The following is a 21575-nucleotide window of genomic DNA, read 5'->3' on the forward strand; positions in this document are numbered from 1 at the left end:
ATTAGTAAAAGTTAAATAAAGTTAAAAAGTCAGTCTGTCAGTACACTTGATACATTTCTTTTTTTTTTTTAATTTATTTTTAGAGAGAGCACCTGTGTGCAAGTAGGGGAGGGGCAGAGAGAGGGAGAGAGAATCCCAGGCAAGCTCTGCAATGACAGTGCCAGGCTCGCACTCATGAACCTGAAGATCATGAGCTGAGCCGAAACCAAAAGTTGGACACTTAACTGATGGAGCCACCCAGACACCCCAACTTGGCTACATTTCAAATGTTCATTGGCCACATGTGGCTACTGTATTGGACAGGACAGATGTAGAACATTTCCATCATTGTAAAAAGTTCCATTCGACCATGCTGTGTTTGACTGTTAATAGTTATTTGAGAAATTCTTTGTTTTTTGGTTTTGGGTTTTTTATTTTGGGGTGGGGGAGAGTGCACACACATGAGCATGTGTGTTGGGGAAGGACAGAGAGGGAGAGTGAGAATTCCAGTGCGGAACCTGACACGGGGCTCAGCCTCATGAACCGTGAGATCATAACCTGAGCTGAAGTCAAGAGTCCAACATTTAACTGACTGAGCCACCCAGGTGCCCCAGTTGTTTGATTAAATCCTGAGTATATGTGTACATAATGGAATATTACATAAGTATTTTAATATTTGCATATTCTTACCATTCCTGTTTTTTACCCGCCTTTCTTTTGATGGGGAAAAATCTTTCTTTAACAAAACCCATATGTTGTCATCACAGATTAGCTTTCTTGTTAACATTGTAGGTCTGTCTCCTCGAGATCTTGTGCTTCATTTTCGACATAAGGTATGATACCTTATTTAACTTATGATGTATTAAAGTTGTATTCATTTAACTTAGTAAATTCCATGTGCTACAAAGTCAAATGGAGATTGTGGCATACTAGGTTTTAGTTCTTCTAAGACAGTACTCATAAGGGTAAAAGTTGAAAGTGTTGGTAGTGTTAGTGCTTATCTGATAGAAAGTTTTTAAAGTACTGCATAGGAATACTGTCTATTTCTGTGCAGGAGAGGATACTTTTTTCTGTTGCCTTTGTAATTTCAGATATCATGAAGTTAGAGCAGAAAGAAACCTGTTTTAATCTTGCAGAACACTTTATATGTTGCTCATAGTGAAACATTTTCCCTTAAAATATCTATACTTATCTTTATTATTAAAGTATATGCTGACTGGGACATATACACATTGATTATTCATTTAATAAACACTTATTGAGTATCTGCTATGTGAATGCCCTGGACATCCAGAAATAAATGAATAGTCCCTGCCCTTTAAGGAGCTTGCAAATATTTCAAGCAGAAATGCATAACTTTCCAAAAAGCACAATTTGTTAGAGATTTAAGGGGTTCTCACATTTTTTAGAAGACACATAATTTTTTATTTTTCAGCATAAGTTAATAATTTCCAGTGTATTTTTAAGCATTATAGTTAATATTATTGATTAAATGATCTATGGTTATGTTTGAGGAAGGGAAAAGGGAAATAAATAAAAAGCATGAGTTTATTTTAATATAGTATTTTTTTTCTTTAGGTCTTAATCCTGTTTAAACTAATTCTTCTTGAGAAAAAGGTGAGATTTGAAGGAATGAAATATTTAACAGTTATTGGCATTTCTTAAATACTATATAAACTTAAAACCTAATTGTAAATTATAAATTAAGACTTTTTTTGTCTATCAAATTGTGGTATACTGAAGCACCTATTGTTCACTACCATAGAAGTATAAATTTGTGTAGTCTTTTCTGGGGACAATTTGACAGTATCCAGTTATCAGAATAGTTTTGACTACAGGGAACATAAAAGTCCAATTTAGGGGTACCTGGGTGGCTCAGTCGGTTGAGTGTCCGACTCCGGCTCAGGTTATGATCTCACAGTTTGTGAGTTTGAGCCCCACGTCGGGCTCTGTGCTGACAGCTTGGAGCCTGGAGCCTGCTTCCAATCCTGTGTCTCCCTCCCTCTCTGCCTCTCCCCAACTCTCAACTTTGTCTCACTCTGTCTCTCAAAGATAAATAAATGTAAAAAAATAAATAAATAAATAAAAAACAATTTAAACTGACTTAGGGGCGCCTGGGTGGCTCAGTCAGTTAAGCATCTTGACTTCGGTTCAGGTCATGATCTTGAGGTTTGTGAGATCGAGCCCTGCGTCGGGCTCTGCTGACAGCTCAGAGCCTGGAGCCTGCTTTGGATTCTGTGTCTCCCTCTCTCTCTGCCCCTCCCCCACTAATGCTATGTCTCTCTGTCAAAAATAAATAAACATTAAAAAAAAATTTTTTAAACTGACTTAAATAATACGGATATGTATTGGCTTATGGCAGACTTCAGGACTGGTTGATTAAATGGTTCTACGGTATAATTAAGTACCTAGATTTTTTTCCATCTCTTTGCTTTACAGTCTGCAGTGCTAGCTTTATCCTGAGCCTGATTTCCCTTGTAGTGTAGGTTAACTGCCAGTTAATTGCCAGATAACTGGTCTATACCTATTCCCAAACCATTAAAAAGAATCTTCCTTTCAGTTTGTTTAGACCCATGAGGCCATGTGCCTAGAATGAATAAAAAATTGTTGCCAAAGAAGTACATATACTGATTGGTTTTAACTTGGGGTCCACACCACTCTCTAGTACAAAGAGATGGGATTGCTATGATTTTAGACCAAGGTTCTACAAACCAAGGTTCTACCAAATCTGGCCCACCCCTGTTTTTATAAATAAAGTTTTATTGGAACACAGTTATACTCATTCATCTACTTATCACTAAGGGTATTTTTGCACTACAGTGGCAGAGTTGAATTGTTGTGACAGAGACTATACATATTGCCTACAAAGGAAGAATTCTTACTATTTATAACCCTTTATAGAAAACGTTGGCTTCGCCTCTGGTTGAGACTAATCAGGAGCCACCCTTGGGTCTGGGGCCAGTTTTTTGTTATTGTGTTAAGTTTACTTATTTATTTTGAGAGAGTCAAGCACACACAAGCCTGAGTGGGGGTGGGGCAGAGAGAGAGGGAGAGAGAATCCCAAGCAGACTCCTCGCTGTCAGTGCAGAGCCCGACATGGGGCTAGATCTCACAAACGGGGAGATCATTACCTGAGCCGAAATCAATAGGTTGGATGCTTAACCAGCTAAGCCACTCAGGGACCTCTGGGGCCAGTTTTATATACCATATTACTGTGCTAAGCAGAGTAGGGGTGGAACAGTTGTTGAAAGTCAGCCATTTATGGCTGGTATGGTTTAGTCTAGTATGGTTTGTTACCTTAAAAGTATTTATTCCTGGAGAGCCTGGGTGGCTCATTTGGTACCCCAACAATGTTTTTAACTTCTTAGCCAAATTTTTAATTGTTGTAAAATACACGTAACATATAATTTACCATCTTAACCATTTAAGTGTATAGTTGAGTGGCATTACATACCTTCACATTGTTGTGCTATCATCATCATCCACTCACAAACTCTTTATTGTGCAAAACTAAAACTGTATCCCTTAAATAACTTCCCATTTTCTTATTCCCACTGACCCTGACCCTTCTACTTACGGTTTCTATGAATTTGGCTACACTAAGTTCTTATATAAGTGAAATCATTCAGTATGTCTTTTTGCGACTGGCTTATTTTACTAAGCATAATGTCCTCAAGGCTGATCCATGTGTCAGAATTTCCTTCCTTTTTAAGGCTGAATAATATCTGTTGTACATACCACATTTTGTTTATCCCTTCGTCCTTTGATGGACATTTGAAGGTGGTTGCTTCCACCTTCTGACTCTCATGAATGGTATGTGTACATCTCTTCAACACCTTGCTTCCAATTCTTTTGTGTATATACCCAGAAGTGGTATTGCTGGACCAGACGGTATTCTACTTTTAATTCTTTTGATGAACCACCATACTGTTTTCCATAGTGGCTGCACCATTTTACATTCCTGCCAGTAATGCACAGGGGTTCCAGTGTCTCTACATCTTTACCAACATTTGCTATTTTTTAGTTTTTTGATAGTGGCCATTCTAATAGGTATGAGGTAGTATCTCCTGGGTTTAATTTGCATTCCCTAATGGTTAGTAATGTTGATCACCTTTTCATGTGCTTATTGGTCATTTGTATGACTTCCTTGAAGTCTGTTTAAGTCCTTTGCCCATTTTTTGATCAGGTTGTAGGTTTTTTGTTGTTGTAGGTTTCAAACTTTGGTATTCATAATAAAAAATGCTTTACATTGCAACCCAGAGCACATATAGATGTACGTATCTGAAACAACAGTCTTGCAAAATAGAACTTAAACTAGTTACATGCAGTGGCATTTATGATCATGTATCTTTATGTAATGTGGCAAATCACAGGTATACTCTTTTCATACTGATTTGATGAAATCAGGCTGCCCTTTAATGCAACATTTGGTTTCTCCATACTTGCAAAGCACTCAAGATTACTCTGTAAGGAAAACATAGACAATTGTGGGTACTGTGCTCTGTCAGATAGCACTTGAGTGTCACTAAATAATTTGTTTGTAATGGGGGAAAAAAAAACTCACCTAAGCAAATCTTTGTTTGTTTTTTTTCCAACCAATTTAATGATGACTATTGTTACATTTCATGCAATATCTAATCCTGTTTGTGATTTTTTTCTCAGTTTTTATTCTGAAAAATGTCAAACGTGCAGAAAAGTTGATAGAATCCTATAATGAACTTTTATACCCTTGATCTGCATTTACCATTTGTTAACATTTTGCCACTTTTGCATTATATTGCTTTATATAGGTTCATTTTTTCCCCCTGAATCCTAATTTTAAGATCATGGTACTTTACCCCTAAATACGTTAGGATATATTTCTTTCTTAAGACTAAGTGTATTCTCATATAAGATACCATTTTCACGTTCAAGAAATTGTAACATTGATGCAATAAATGACATCTAATCAGTCCATTTTCAAATTCTTGAGTTGTTGTAATAATGTCCTATAAACTAGTTGCTGTTTCCACTTTGGGGACTAAGAATCATGTACTGCATGGTAGTCCTCTTTAATCTCAAACAGCTGTACCACCTTGCTGTTGTTTCTTTTTGTTTTTCGTGTCATTGGCTTCCCTCCCCTACCCCCCCCCCCCCCCAAAGAATCCAGACTAGGGGCACCTGGGTGGCTCAGTTGGTTAAGTATCAGACTCTTGATTTAGGCTCAGGTCATTGATCTCACGGTTCATGAGGTCAAACCCTGCGTCAGGCTCTGCACTGACAGCACAGAGTCTGCTTGGGATTCTCTCCCTCTCTGTTTGCCCCTCCCCTGCTTGCACTCTCTCTCTCAAAAATAAACAAACACTCAAATCCAGGCTAAAGTTTAAGATTATATTTGCCTGATTATTTTCTTGTGGCTAGTTGCAGCTTAAACTTTTTTGAGCGAGGATACTATACAAGTGGTGGTGTGTCCTCCACAGAGTTATCACACCAGGAGGCTCATAATTGTTGGTACTATCGCTGGTGATGTGAAATTTAATCATTTGATTAAGGTGGTAGTTGCCAGATTTCTTCATAGTGAGGTACTTGTGTTTCTATTTGCAACTAATAGCTAATCTGTGGGATGATAAATTTGAAGCTATGTGAAGAGCCCCTTGCCCAACAACCTTTCACAATAGTTTTAGCTCCCACTGGTAATTTTTAACTGAATCATGATGGATGCTTGGTGATTTTTTTGATTCTTTCATTAATGTTTTATTTATTAGGTGTTACTCTTCTGTAAAGAATCTTCCCTTCTGTACTCCCCCCTACCTTTTTTGTTTTGATATTGTAGACCCAGGATTTTCTAATTTAATTTTGATTGAATCCATTTCAGGTTCTCTTTTATATTTCTCCAGTGAATAAATTGGTGGGTGCCCTGATGACTGTGTTATCCCTTTTTCCAGGTAAGAGGATAACAGTATCTACTCTTTATTTAACTTGTACTGGAACTTTCAATGATAAAAATTTTTCAAGGATAAACTTGTTAGGGAAAATATTTCTATTTTAACATGATTTTCTTTTGGCAGTGGGTTTCTCTCCCTTTTTTTTTTTTGTTTTTTAAGTTTATTTTTTTATTTTTATTTTTTTAAAATAGTTTTCTTTTTGGGGCGCCTGGGTGGCTCAGTCGGTTAAGCGTCCGACTTCAGCTCAGGTCACGATCTCACGGTCTGTGAGTTCGAGCCCCGTGTCGGGCTCTGGGCTGATGATGGCCCAGAGCCTGGAGCCTGCTTCCGATTCTGTGTCTCCCTCTCTCTCTGACCCTCCCCCGTTCATGCTCTGCCTCTCTCTGTCTCAAAAATAAATAAACGTTAAAAAAAAATATATTAAAAAAAATAATAATAAAATAAAAAAATAAAAAATAGTTTTCTTTTTTTTTTTTTTTTAACGTTTATTTATTTTTGAGACAGAGAGAGACAGAGCATGAACTGGGGAGGGTCAGAGAGAGAGAGGGAGACACAGAATCTGAAACAGGCTCCAGGTTCTGAGCTGTCAGCACGGAGCCCGACGCGAGGCTTGAACTCACGAACCGCAAGATCATGACCTGAGCCAAAGTCGGACACTTAACCGACTGAGCCACCCAGGCGCCCCTAAGTTTATTTTTAAAAGAGAGAGGGAGCACAAGCAGGGGAGGGGCAGAGAGAGGAGACACATCCCATGCAGGATCTATAGTCCTGTCAGCACAGAACCGAGTGTGGGGCTCAGACTCATGAACTACGAGATCATTACCTGAGCTAAAATAAAAAGTCAGCCATCCAACCAACTGAGCCACCCAAGCACCCCTGAGTTTCTCTCTTTTGTACGAGATTTTTCTTGTCTTTTTTTTTTTTCCTTTAATTAAAATATATGCAAGCATAACTTATTAAAATTTTTATAGGAGAGTTCTAGTTCTAATTAAAATGGAATATGCAACTCTTATTTTCTCCCACCTTATTGTAAGCCTAGATGTTCTCCAACATTGTGTGTTGTAGGCATGATTGAACATGGTCTCAGTGACTGTTCTCAGTACAGACCCCGAAAGAGTATGTCTGAAGATGCTGGGCTTCATGAAAGTAATCCACCTGCAGATGATTTGGTTTCTATGTCCGCGCCTGAAATGTTAAATACCAACTCAGGAACTGTTAAGAAAATCATGACAGGGAACCATGGAGGAGATGCTGGCATCAAGACTGAAGAACCTTTGCTCCAAGCGGAAGAGGACAGCAGCAAAGGACAGGAACCCAATGATACCAGTCAATATTTGAAACCTCCTTCTCGCCCATCTCCAGAATCTTCAGAAAGTGACTGGGAGACCTTGGATCCTAGTGTCTTGGAGGACCCCACCTTGAAAGAAAAGGAACAGGCGGGGTCAGAACAGACAAACTCATTTCCAAAGGAGTCTGTGCCCTCGGACAGTCCTCCAATTACTGTACAACCTCAAGCTAATACAGGCCAGGTGGTCCTGATACCAGGGCTAATTTCTGGTTTGGAAGAGGACCAGTATGGCATGCCCCTGGCCATCTTCACAAAGGTAAAGCTTGTGTTCCTTATTGAGGCCCTTAAAGAAACTGACAACCTTTTGGAATTTAACTTACAGTATTGAACATATTTTCAGGTCTGAAAACTTTCCTTGAAAACCGTAAGATACATATGTATAGTGCTGTGGTTGTCTCTGACCATAGTGTCACATATGCCAGGTACCATACTAGGTTCTAAGTTCTTCTATCCATGTGTCTTGCAAGATCCACCTTTCTAGTAACTACAGCAAATTTTATGATTTTCTCCAAATAGCATCCTTTATCTATGAAGTAAAACTTTATGTGGAAAAGGAAGATGGGTAGCATTGATTTGAACATGTATTTCTTCCTCTAGGATGAATTCTTCCTGGGTTTCTCCAACTTTACAAATAAGTATTTGCCCTGTGTTAGTAATGCTGCATAGATAATGGGAAATGCTTTGTTCATTTTGTGGCCTGCTAGGGGATTCTGAAATTACCTTAATTGATTTTATGATCAAACTAATGCACAGTTTCCTAAAGCTGGGATTTAGGAACCTGGGGAGAAAACTCAGGGTTCTCACTCTACTAGGTATGGTCAGTAGCCACCAGTTGTGGGTTTTCTGAACTCCCATGAGGGTGTAAGAACTGCCTATATTTTTGAAGCCTTCACGTGGCTGCATTACCCACTGACCCTCTAATTTTTATCATTGCGGAGATGTCAAGAGGGTGATTAACTGGGGAGGGATTTTGTTTTTGTCCATGAGGTTGCTGAATTAAAGCAAAATAAACATATATTTTGTGGGCTGTCAATAAACCATGTTTGGCAGAATAGTCTGTTGGTGTGCATTATACCAATACTGAGTGTATGATGGGCTTACTGCTATCATGCTGGTAAATCATTTTTCTTTTTGGTTTTATGTTTTATTATGCACTGATTAATTTGTCATTTAATCACAATTGTAAATGCAAACGCTGATTTCTTTCAGTAACTTTGGAGTGTGAAATATTCTTTTTTTTAGTTGAAGTATAGTTGACATGAAATATTCTTAAAAGTGAATTGTGTTTAGGCTTTTTTTTCTCTTGAAGATTATGAAAGATTTATTATACAGAAGGAATTAGGTTAGCCAAAGTTCTTAAAAGTGATTTTAAAAATAGCCAGAGAGAAGCTTGCAGAATATTCCTGAAGGTAGGATATTGAGCTTTTTTTTTTTTTTTTTTTTTTTTTTTAACGTTTATTTATTTTTGAGACAGAGAGAGACAGAGCATGAACGGGGGAGGGTCAGAGAGAGGGAGACACAGAATCTGAAACAGGCTCCAGGCTCTGAGCTGTCAGCGCAGAGCCCGATGTGGGGCTCGAACTCACGGACCGCGAGATCATGACCTGAGCCGAAGTCGGCAGTTTAACCGACTGAGCCACCCAGGCACCCCAGGATATTGAGCTTTGAAGAGAATAATAAGCTGACTAGTCCCCTGACTCAGTTAGCATATGAATAAATAGAAACAAATTTCTACATAATAAAAACATTTATGTCTGGAAGAGATTCCTCAGCTCTCCAGCTTTCTAGTCTTCTCTCTGGTACTTGAAATTGCTGGAGAATGATGCCTTTCATGTCACTCTCAGAAATGAGGCTTACTGAATCACTGCCATCTATCCCAGATGCTAAAATATGCTTGAACCTGTCCCGAGAGTTGATTTCTGAAGTGTAGAGAAGAAACCTGGGTGCTGAGGGAGAGAAGATGGGATTAGAGGCAGTGTTTGGGTACAGTACCCATAAGGTGAAGGGAAAGAATGAGGGGAACCAAAGGAGGAGGAAAATTAGAGAATTCTCCTATATCATATATACACTCTGCTGGACTAGACCACTTTAGAACTAGAGAAAAGTTGAAGGAGAATGAGGGAAATGGAAAAAAGCTAAACAAGTTGGGGTAGTATTTTCAGATGTGGAAGACCATCCTGAGGGTTTTTCTTATGTCTTTCCCTGATTTTAAATCTTCCTACCTTACTATTCAAAGAGTACTTGGGGCGCCTGGGTGGCTCAGTTGGTTAAGCGGCCGACTTCGGCTCAGGTCATGATCTCGCGGTCTGTGAGTTCGAGCCCCGCATCAGGCTCTGTGCTGACAGCTCAGAGCCCAGAGCCTGTTTCAGATTCTGTGTCTCCCTCTCTCTGACCCTCCCCCGTTCATGCTCTGTCTCTCTCTGTCTCAAAAATAAATAAACATTTAAAAAAAAACAAAAAAAAAAACAAAGAGTACTAGAATTGTCTACATACTGGAACAAAGCAGTTAGGGTTAGGGGCAGCCCGAAGGCCTGGGGCCCTGGGAGTTAGGGTTCCCACTTGTTTTAGTGTCATGAGTCCACTTCTGCCTCCTCTTCTCCAGGTATGAGATAATATTTATTATTTGGTAAAAATTAGGTCTTTCCATAAATGGAATTCCGATGAAAAGTCCCCTCAATTGAGGCAACTCTAATTGAATAAAAGGGATTTTTATTTTTAGTATCTAAGAAATAGGGAAGATAATTTTAGGCAGCCACTAAATTCTTTTTGAGACTTTTGTGTCTTTTTTCAGAGATCAGTTACTTAGGTTTTTAAATTATATCTATTTGGTACCCTTGGCTTTTAAAATATTGCCTCCATCAGAAGATCACTTGATTTTGAATTCCTAATTTATTTTAACTTTTTTAGTAAAACGATAAACTTATGAAAAAGTTAAAAACATACATAGTTGGAAACTAGATTTTTTTTTTTTGCTACATGTATTAACCTCCTTTAATTATTGCTTCTGAGCTTATATTTGGTTTGCTTGCTTGCAGCTTGTCATTTTGTTTTCTTTCTCTTTCTTTTCTTCTTTCATTATTCATCCATACATTCATTCATTCATTCATTTTAGAGAGCATGTGTGAGTAGAGCAGAGCAGAGGGGCAGAGGGAAGGAGAGAGAGAAAGAGAAAGACTCTTAAGCAGGCTCCACACTTGGTGCAGAGCCCGACATGGGGCTCAATCCCACGACTCTGGGATCTTGACCTGAGCTGAAGTTAAGAGTCGGACACTCAACCGACTGAGCCACCCAGGCACTCTGCTTGTCATTTTCAAATTTAGGGAATCTACAAATACCTTGATTGGCTAGCCAAAAAGTCCTGGATGCATGTTTATGAATTTTTATTTAAGTAACTGGAACCACACTTTTTTTTTCCTCTTGACCTTGTTTTTAGTTTCATCCGTGTTTTTGCCTGACATTGCATGTTGTTATTTCTATGTAGTTTTCCATTTTCAGCTATTCTGCAACTAATCAGATGTGTGGATGGACATCTCCATTGTTGCCGGTTTCTGGTTACTATAAGTAATGCTGCTATGAAAATCTTACTCAGGAGTCTTGCTAGACACATGCCAGAGTTTCTGTAGCATTCAGTACTTAAAAGCAAGAATACTGGATTATGTGGAATGGGTGCCCTCAGCTTTACTAGAAGAATTCCAAATTGTTTGCTAAAGTGGTGTGGCAATGTCCTCCATTCCCAAGGCAGGGTGTGAGTTCCCATTGCTCTTCATTCTCACCAACACTTGGTATTGCCAGCCTTTTTAATATTTAGTTTAACACTTAGCCAACCTGATAGTATCTTGTGTCTCTTGGTTTGCATTTTTTTTTGTAATTACTTTTGAGGCTGAGCATCTTTCCATATCCTTTGTGGTATGTGTTCAAAACTCGTCCTTGGGGCACCTGAGTGGCTCAGTTAGTTAAGCGTCCAACTTTGGCTTAGGTCGTGATCTCGAGGTTCATGGGTTCAAGCCCCGCATCGGGCTCTGTGCTGACAGCTCAGAGCCTGCAGCCTGCTTCAGATCTGTGTCCCCCTTTCTCTTTGCTCCTCCCACCTTCATGCTCGCACTGTCTCTCAAAAATAAATAAAAACATTTTTAAAAAACTAAAAACTTCCTTGTCACTGATTTGTGGGACTTAATATATTCTAAATACCTTTTCTGTTCATCATTTTTTTTACTTTGTGGTTAGTGCCTTGGGAATCTTATTTAAGCATCCCCCCCACCCCCACCTCGAGGTCATGAAGACAGTTTCCTGGGTTATCTTTCAAAGCTCTGTAGTTTTGGGGCACCTGGGTGGCTCAGTCAGTTGAGCGTCTGACTTCGGCTCAGGTCATGATCTCACACTCGTGAGTTCGAGCCCGGTGTCGGGTTCAGCACTGATAAGTCAGAGCCTGGAGCCTACTTCAGATTCTGTGTCTCCCTCTCTCTCTCTCTGTCCCTCCCCAACTCGCACTCGTTCGCTCTCTCTCTCTCGCTCTCTCTCAAAATAAATAAACATAATAAAAAAAATTTTAGGCTGTATAGTTTTGCCTTGCACAATTTCGTTATTATTAACTGGAATTCGTTTGTGTATGTTTGAGGAAGGAGTCTTTCTGGACTCTTATTCTTCCATTGGTATATTTATCTATCCCCGGGGTGGTCCCACACTGTACATATATCCTATCAGGCAGAGAAAAGGCTCTCCCCCTCTTATTATTGTTCTTCAAGCGCTTCTTAGTCCTTTGCATTTCCACATCAATTTTAGGATTATCTTCAAACTCTAGATAAGAGTTTGTGGAGAGAATGGACATCCCTATACCAGGGAGGCTTCCAATTCATGAACATGTTTATCATCCCTGACCAAAGGAGAGGTGAGAAGATGGCATACAGTCTTGATCATACTATAGCACTTTCTAAGTCACAAGAGAGAAGACACACTGCTTTTTCAGCTCAGATTATTAGCTCATGGATTATTAGCTCATGACAGTTCTGCTAGATTTACCAAGCAGAGATGTAGGGGTTTTGTCTGGTTCTTAACTGTGTTAAAATATATAATATATACATATACATATATATGTGTGTATATGTATATATGTATATGTATTTATCTGGTTTTTTTAAAGCATTTTTAAGCATACAGTTTAGTAATGTTAAGTTCCATTCACATCCTTGTGCTATAGATCTCCAGAACTTTCTCATCTTGAACTGAAACTCTATACCCGTTAAACCATAACCTCCCATTACCCCTACCCCTACCCCTACCCCTGACCCTAGGCAACCACCCTTTCTGTTCCTATGATTTTTTTTTTTAATATATGAAATTTATTGTCAAATTGGTTTCCATACATCTGTTCCTATGATTTTAACTACTCTAAATGAATCATACATTATTTATCTTTTTGTGACTGGCCTGTTTGACTTAATATTCTCAAGGTTCATCCATGCTGTAACATACGTCACAATTTCTGTCCTTTCAGGCTGAATAATACTCCATTGTATGCATATATCATACTTTATCTGTTCATCTGTCAATGGACATTTGAGTTGCTTCCATGCTTTGGCTATTGTGAATGATGCTGCTATGAACATGGGTGTGCAAATACTGTTCGAATTTTTTTTTTAATGTTTATTTTTGAGAGAGACAGAGCGTGAGGGGGGGGGGGGGGCGCAGAGAGAGAGGGAGACAGAGAATCTGAAGCAGGCTTCAGGCTCTGAGTTGTTGGGATCATGACCTGAGCTGAAGTCCGGCGCTTAACCGGCTGAGCCACCCAGGTGCCCCTGGATTTTTGTTTTTACTATTCTATAGCTCCACATACGGAAATTAAAGTATCCTAGAAAAGTAAAAAGCCAGGAGGGGGCTTGGGTATGGAGGCTGCTTTATGTGAAAGGATTTGTGCTCTTGTTGCCACTGTACAATAAGGAGCTCTAAAAGATTTAGGGAAAAATAGATCATTTATTAAAAGTAACTGTGACACAATTTTAAGACTATTTTGAACTATTTTAATTAATTTTATAAATATGTAATACTTTCACATGGTTCAGTATTCAGAAGATTCCAAAGCATGGTTACAGTGGTAACCAGCATTATTAGTCTTTTGTTTTCTCTGGGGGTATTTTATATATGCATAAGTGTGTAGATATTTTCCCCTCCTTTTTTACACAAATGGTACCAGACGATAACCCCCCCCCCCTTTTTTTTTTAATTTTAGAGAGTGAGAGAATCTCAAGCAGGCCACACATTCAGCCCAGAGCCCTGACACAGGGCTTAATCTCACAACCCTGGGATCATTACCTGAGTCGGATGCTCAACCACCTGAGCCACCCACGCGCCCCTATACCCCATTTTTATATTTTTTCACCAACTATTCCTTGGAAGTGACTTGCATCCTTTATCAGTGCAGGATGTTCCATTGTATAGAGCATCCTTTATCAATGCAGGATGTTCCATTGTATAGACAAATGATTTATTCAGTTCCCTGCCCATGAATGGTTAGGATTCGAATATTTTGCTGCTATAAAAAACAAGGCTGCAATAAATAACTCTTTACAAATCTCACATATGAGCAGGTGTATCTGTAGGATAATATAAGAAGTAGAATGCTGGTCAAAGAAGCATACATGTAGTTTTTTAAGGAATGTAATTTTTTAATATTTCTAAAAGCTTTGAACTCTTGATTTTTAAAAATATTTTTTTAATGTTTATTTTATTTTTGAGACAGAGACACAGCATGAGTGGGGGAGGGCAGAGAGAGGGAAACACAGAATCGAAGCAGGCTCCAGGCTCTGAACTGTCAGCACAGAGCCCGATGCGGGGCTCGAACTCGTCAACTGCGAGATTGTGACCTGAGCCGAAGTTGGATACTCAACCAACTGAGCCACCCAGGCGCCCCTGAACTATTGATTTTTTAAAACCTACTTCTTTGTTTTCATGCTGGTGTAATATATAAAGAGCGTTCAATATTGTAATGTTTATGTTTAGAAACAGGTACTTGGGATCAGGGGGAGTCTGTTTTTAAATACAGAGCTCACAAAGTAAAGCATGAACCCTGAGCCTTACCAGCTGAGTCATTCTGAATGAGGAACAGGGGTCTTTCCAGCCTTTAGTCCCAAGAGGGGCATGGGTTGAGAAGTGCTGTACTGAGTATCTCTAATGCATAAATGGGTTATTTCTGCTGTTTCTATCGGTCAGCATTTTATTAAATGGAGGAAGATACTGTGAAGAAAAAGAATAAAAGTAGGTTACTGGACCTATATTCCAACTTTTGGAAGTCTTCTCTCCCATATTAAGATATTTAACAACAACCCGTTAGGTACAAAGCACATCGCAGGACACAGTGAAGAACATGAAGTAGCAAAAGAGATGTCTCCTGCCCTCAAAAATAAGACATCATCCAGAGAATGCTCTCTAGTTCAGTGTTTGTTTAAAAAAAGTGATGAGAAGTGAAAAAAAAAAAAAAAAAAAAGTAAAACTGTCACAGGACTTGAGATTGAAAACAAGTTCAGGGGTTCAACAATTCTGCCCTCCTGGCTTCATTACACAAATTGTGCCACTTGTTGGATATCTATTTTGATTGATAGTCTTCCAACAGAAATGCCATATCCTCCTTCATTTCATCATTGCAGTGTTAACAGCTTTATTTCTCAGGAAATATGCTGCCTTTTATACACTTAACTGCCTGCTGTGGTTTGCAATTCGACTATAATTTTCAGGGCAGTATTTTCAAATACCAGTTCAAACAGAAGTTAAATATATAACTACTGCCAGTGTCTTTTTTTTTCTTTGCTTTAAACATGTAGCAAATATCTTGAAATATTTTCGTATGATTTTTAACAATAGGGCAAGTAAACAAATGCCATATGCAATGCTTTGCTGTTCTCATAACAGTATGTCACTGGTTATGTGTTTTCAAATTTTCCTGGAAGAACTAACAGCTTTCTACTAAACAACATACTTTTTTAATGGGTTTAATATTTCATTTCCTAACTGAAAAAATCCATTTCATTAGTTACCGTGAAATCTTTTAAGTTGAACCGAGAACAAAGTGATCAAGTAAGACAATTTTCATGTTAGACCAGCACACATGGAAGAGGTTAGTGACTAACTGGACTCTGTGCAGTCAAGACCCGAGGGTTCCCTGGAATAAGTAAGGTAGTGAGTCGGAGATCAACTGTGCTAGGGACCGTATGGCGGTGGGACAAGTTTGGGAGTTTCCTTTCCTGCTGTTGGCTGTCTCAGCTTGAAAACAGGTGGCTGCCCCATCATTTTCTGATGTGGTCTATTATTCTCGTAACTCGTAGGGGTATCTGTGTCTGCCATATATGGCATTGCAGCAGCACCACCTTCTCTCTGACGTCACCGTTCGCGGATTTGTTGCCGGGGCTACTAACATCCTCTTCCGACAACAGAAGCACCTCAGTGATGCCATTGTGGAGGTGGGTTTGCATATGAGTACATGTCCCTGACGCTGCTGGTCCTGTTTCTTTGTTAACTGGAATTCTAACAGCACGGGAATAACACTAATAAAGGTAAAAATTGCTGTCCCATGCATCCTGCACACCTTAGGGTGTATTAAGTGATCTAAGTCTCATAACAATCTGTGAGATATATAAGATGCTGTCCAGATCTTAACATGTTTGGGAAATAAGGAGCAGGGAAATTAAACGGCTGGTAAGTGGGAGTGACCCAGGATTGCAAGCCAGGCAGTCTGGTCCCACTACAATATCAAATTAAAATGTGTTTATTGTTTAAATAATTTAAATACTTCTAACCTGTTTAATTTGCTCCTGATATGAAGAGGAAGTAGCTACAGATAAATATTTGACATCAACATATGAGAAATTTAAATCACGTGTTCACTTTTTAAATTGAAGTAATTTTTTAAAATTTCACCCAGCCTGGATTTTTATACTTTGTTTGTTTTGTTTTTTAATAAAACTTTTTTGGGGGGGGGGGCGCCTGGGTGACTCAGTTGGTTGGATGTCCAACTCCTGATCTCATCTCAGGTCATGATCTCATGGTTCGTGAGTTTGCGCCCCCACATTGGGCTCTATGCTGGCAGTACAGAGCCTGCTTGGGATTCTCTTCCTCTGCCTCTCCACCATCCTCCCTCCCTCCCTTTCTCTCTCTCAAAAATAAACATAAAATATTTCAAAATTGTTTTAAAAATAAAACTTTAAAAAAAATTTTTTAATGTTTATTTTTGAGAGAGGGAGAGACAGAGCATGAGCAAGGGAAACACAGACTCAAAGCAGGCTCCAGGCTCTGAGCTGTCAGCACAGAGCCCGACATGGGGCTCGAACTTACGAACCGAACCACGATATCATGATGTGAGCCAAAGCCAGATGCTCAACCGACTGAGCCACCTAGGCATCCCAAAAATAAAACTTTTTTAAAATATTTGTTTATTTTGTGTCTGAGAGAAAGTAGGAGTGGGGTGGGGCAGAGAGTGGGAGAGCAGGCTTTATGCCCAGTACAGAGCCCGACCCAGGGCTGGATCTCATGACTATGAGATTATGACTTGAGCTGAAATCAAGTCAGACACTTAACTGACTGAGCCACCCAGGTGCCCCATATAATATCTAATACAAAGTACCAAAACGTGCTTCATGGGAAAATGTTTATAGTATGATAAATGAAAATTTGGGGGTCCCAGTTTTGAGGGGAAAAAAAAATAGGTCCATACCTACCCAGGCAGAGGGTAAAGATGGAAGGACAGAGTTGCTTCAATATTACTGGTTATGTTCTGGTTCTGAAGTTGGTTGGTGGGTTCATAGTTATGTGATTTATTGTTAATTTCAAAAGTAGCCTGTAAGTTATATATATCTCTTTGTATCTCAAATATTACATTATAAGAATATTCCAAAGGATCTATGTACTCAACGAAGGATTTTTAGCAACTGTACTTACAAATTGTAATTATTTTTGGTTGTGTGACAAAGGTGATTTTTACTGCACATTTCCATTTTCTAATATATTTAGAATCAACATGTGTTACTTTTGTAACTCAGAATCAAATATTAATGTATCTGTTTTCTAAAACCATAAAATGAGGATTTTCGAAGTAAAGAAAAAACTTCAGTGTAAAAACCTCTTAGCCTCACTTTTTGAGAATGCTGTTATTCATATTTTCTTATTTCCAGCTTCAGCTTCCCAGTAGTGACTCTTTAAAGTGTTACATGGATATCTGTGTGAATGGCCAGACTCTGACTTGTACCCGGGTACCCTCTAGGTGGAAGAAGCTCTGATCCAGATCCACGATCCGGAACTCAGGAAGCTGCTTAACCCGACCACCGCAGACCTCAGGTTCGCAGATTACCTAGTGAGGCACGTGACAGAGAACCGAGATGACGTCTTCCTGGATGGCACAGGCTGGGAAGGAGGTGATGAATGGATCCGAGCCCAGTTTGCAGTCTACATCCACGCGCTGCTGGCTGCCACGCTGCAGTTAGGTAAGGAGCACATAGCCAGTTTTTCCTTTTGTAATCTTTGTGAGGTTTTGAATTGCATAAGAAATACATTTTCATTTTGAAACCTTATCTGTTACTCCCTCATACAGAGATAACTTCTCTTAGCATTTTGAGTACTTTATATCCTCCCAGACCTTTTTCTGTTTATATGTTTTGGGTTTTAGCTTTGTGGTATTTGTGGTGATCCTTTTACAAAAGTGGATCACGTTTCAAGTAGTTTTTGAAACTTAGCTTTTCTTTATTTAAAAAAAAAAACAAAACTTTCCAAGACGGTAAATCCAGGTCTTCATCGCTTTTACGTGGCTGCTTTGTGCTCTGCCATATGGAAGGAAGGACATGTCAGGATGTGGGGGCTATTTATAAACACTGCTTACATGTTTTTAAGATCTGTGAAGGGAGAAAAGAGAAATATAAAAGGTGGAAATCACATTCCCAATGATTAAGCCTTCCAATTTCACATTCTAAGAGCTATTCCTACTAAATGGTTAGGGTGGAGCAGCTAAAAGACTCACCCCTGTGCTAAAACCATCTCATTCCCCATAGAGAAGAAAATCTATAAAAAGCAAGTGAAGCTCCACAACGAGCTTTTGCAACATGGTCACCTACCACCATGGATATGTAGCAAAGATTTGGTAGATTTTTGTTGTTGTTAAAAGAGTGTTGAGCTTTTGTTTTTCCTTTTTTTCCAATTACCTCTACCACTGTTTGGGGGAAGTTTTTAAAAATGTGGTGCAACACACATAACCTAAAATTTACCATCTTTGCCATGTAGAAGTACGTAGTTCCGTGGTAACATTAAGTACATTCACATTGTCCTGTCAGTAGATGTTGTAATCAACCCACCACTGTCACCTCTCAGGTTAGTTGTTCATGAAGTGTGTGTGACATTTGGAACCCAGGCTCCAGGTGTGTGCTTCATTTATAAAGGAACACTCTGTCCTTATTTGAGATATTTTTAGATATCTGCCTCTTCTACAGATTTAGCGGCTGAGACACCCAAGACTAAATGCTCAAGTTCAGAATCATTCAGTAATCTAGTAAGAAAACCCCAGTCTCCACCAGTCATGTTAGCTTCATGAGTAATTTACTTTTTAAACATATTTGCCCCGATAGCTGTAAGTGCTGAATAATAGTAGTAACTGGCCTTTTTTTCTTTTTCTTTTTCTTTTGGAACATTTCATACGTGCGGGGACCTGTTTTATTTTGAGCACCTTATGTCTACTAACTAATTTCAACCTCACAACAGTCCTGGAGGTACATACCCTGTCATCTTTTTACAGGGAGGCAGTGAGACACAGAAAGGTTAAATAGGTTGCTCATCCATCTGGTAGAGACTGAGCTGTGATTTAAACTCAAATAATCTGACTCAGGCCCATGCTGCTGTTAAAGGAGATTCAGCCTAGTGAACTGTTTGAGGAATACGTTCTTAAAAGAAGTTCCGTATATTTTGCATTTAGAGCCATGTGTATCCTCTTCCTTTTTCCCAGCCACAAAAGTCACGTTTCACCTTCAAAGCAAGCAACTTATAATTAGTATGTGAAGAAAAAGCCATTCGAATCCATTCTCCAAACGTTTTCTGTTCTTCCAAGCAGAACAAATGCTCTCTTAAAGCTTCCTCATGATAATGAAAAAGCCGTGGGGCTCCTGGGGTGGCTCCATCAGTTAAGATTAAGTGTCCAACTTTGGCTCAGGTCATGGTTTCGCAGTCTGAGTTCGAGCCCCGCGTTGGGCTCTGTGCTGACAGTTTAGAGCCTGAGCCTGCTTCAGAGTCTGGGTCGGGGTCTGTCTGTCTGTCTCTCTCTCTCTCTGTCTCTCTCTCTCAAAAATAAACATTAAAAAAAATTTTTTTGAACTGAAAAGTTTTCAACATTAAATATGAAAATTCCTTTGTTATTTTAAGTAAAATAACAGTGAAATGCTTGGAAATTAAGGAATGAGTTTCACCAAATAGTGTGATAAAGTGCAAAGAAGAAAAAAGTGACTAAAAAACCAATTCATGTATTCATTCTAATTTTTTAATAGAAAAATGACAATTTGTGAAAAGACAGAAAGATGCTCTGATTGCCTACTCCATATGTATACATCAGTACAGTTACTGTCCAGCCTACAGTTTTTGTTAAATAATACTATGCCTCCTAACCTTGGTAAGGAGAACGTGGAAATATTTTGGAATTATAAGGAACCTTAGAATATATCTGGCTCAACCCTCTTATTTTCCGGTTAGGAAAATGAAGTTCTGAGTGATTAAGTGACTTGCCAAAGGCCACATAGCTTCTTAACAGGATTTCTGGAACTAGACCCAAGTTTCCTGATATCTGGTAGGCTATCTCCCCTATAAAGCAGGGGGGTGGAGGGGACAAAGCCATTCCTTCACCCTTTTTGGTTGTTAATTTTCACATCCCTGACTGGCTACAGTCCAGCTCAACTTTCAAATATTTGATTGACAGATAACGAAAAGATACTATCGGACTATGGGACAACCTTTGTTACAGCATGGAAGAATACTCACAACTACAGGGTGTGGAACAGCAACAAGCATCCGGCACTTGCAGAAATAAATCCAAAGTAAGCACGTCCTCTGAAGGTTGATAGAATGTAACATGGTGGATTTACTAAGTATGCCCTAATGTCAAGAAGGATTGTATTTTAACTTTGAGGACATTGTGAATATCTCCAAAAATCTCCTGAAGTAAATTATAAAATCCCAGATACAGAGAAGCAGCTGAAAACTGCTTCCCTGTTCTTCTTACACAAAATGCTCCAGACATTTTTGGAAGGATTTGCATTTCTCCCAGATCTTGGCATAATTCAGAAGAGGAAATCTTGGCACATGGTGATACTCGATGCATGACAGTTCTTCTCTCCCTTTCCCTGGATCTGTACTTTAGCTGAATGGTCAAACCAGGTAGAAACCTTGAAGGAAATACCACTGAGAGGTTATTTTAAAACATGAAGTGTGGAAAAGCTAAAGTTGATATTTGAACTCCTGGGTGTGTGCTCAAGCCTAGCTTCCACCGCAGGTTCTAAAATCCTACAAAATTTAATACCTGTCGCAGTATTGAATGTTGACAGACTTTATCCGCGTAGGCATAAAAGACATTTAAATATGCTGTGGCGTGGGGCCATTATGACATGAGGTTGTCTTTGAATGGAACAGAGGAGTGTAAGGAGACCCATTGATAGAACATGTGCGGTAGTACCCCCTTATCCGTGGCTTCACTTTCCGGTTTCAGTTACTCCGGGTCACCCGCAGTCTGGAAGCAAATGATCTTTTTTGTGATGTATTGTCAGGTCAGTAGCAATCTAACGCTCCATCACAGTACTTAACATCCTTCACCTCACTTTATCTCATCGCGTAGGCATTTTATCCTCTCCCATCACCAGAGGAGGAAGGGTGAATGTAGTGCCAGAAGAGATTTTCAGAGGAAAAGAGAAAGACCACATTCACATAACTTTGATTGCAGTGTAGTGTTATAATTGTTTTATCATTAATTTTTGTTAATCTCGCTGTGCCTAATTTATAAATTAAACTTTATCGCAGGTATGTATGTACAGGAAAAAACATAATGATTATATGGGATTCAGTACTGTCTGTGGTTTCAGGCATCCACTGGGGATCTCGGAGTGTATCCTCCGCAGATAAGGGGGAACTACTGTACATCCTGAGAACTTCTTTTCTAAATTAAACTATTAAAATGTTTTTGTAATGATGAACAGAATGTTTATCAGGTGTACACTGAACGTTTGTTTTTATTTGTATTTTAAACTTCTCAGAGTCAGACAAAAATCAACTTTGTACTGACTACTGTATTATTTGGGAGCCAGAGTTAACTAGACTGGGAA

General features: G+C 39.1%; 1 protein-coding gene across 12 annotated transcripts in view; it reads left to right on the forward strand.

The window, feature by feature from the left end:
- AVL9 (AVL9 cell migration associated) overlaps window positions 1-21575 on the forward strand; it is a 96571-nt gene that overhangs the window by 37726 nt on the left and 37270 nt on the right. For 10 of the 12 annotated variants that reach the window (XR_014137302.1, XR_014137303.1, XR_014137304.1 and 7 more), the window contains exons 7-13: window positions 772-812; window positions 1558-1596; window positions 5834-5903; window positions 6969-7507; window positions 15564-15698; window positions 17495-17714; window positions 20180-20297. Coding sequence is in view for 1 of the 12 variants with exons in the window: in XM_060632851.3 (XP_060488834.1) it covers window positions 772-812; window positions 1558-1596; window positions 5834-5903; window positions 6969-7507; window positions 15564-15698; window positions 17495-17714; window positions 20180-20297 (1162 nt within the window). In the remaining 11 variants the exon portion in view is untranslated. Of the gene's footprint in view, window positions 1-771; window positions 813-1557; window positions 1597-5833; window positions 5904-6968; window positions 7508-15563; window positions 15699-17494; window positions 17715-19754; window positions 19877-19956; window positions 20051-20179; window positions 20298-21575 lie in introns of those variants that run through there. The other 2 variants (XR_013553107.2, XR_009610111.3) reach the window with 2 other exon arrangements.

Source organism: Panthera onca, chromosome A2 (genome assembly GCF_046562875.1).
Source record: "Panthera onca isolate mPanOnc1 chromosome A2, mPanOnc1 haplotype 2, whole genome shotgun sequence".
NCBI classification, from domain to species: Eukaryota; Metazoa; Chordata; class Mammalia; order Carnivora; family Felidae; genus Panthera; species Panthera onca.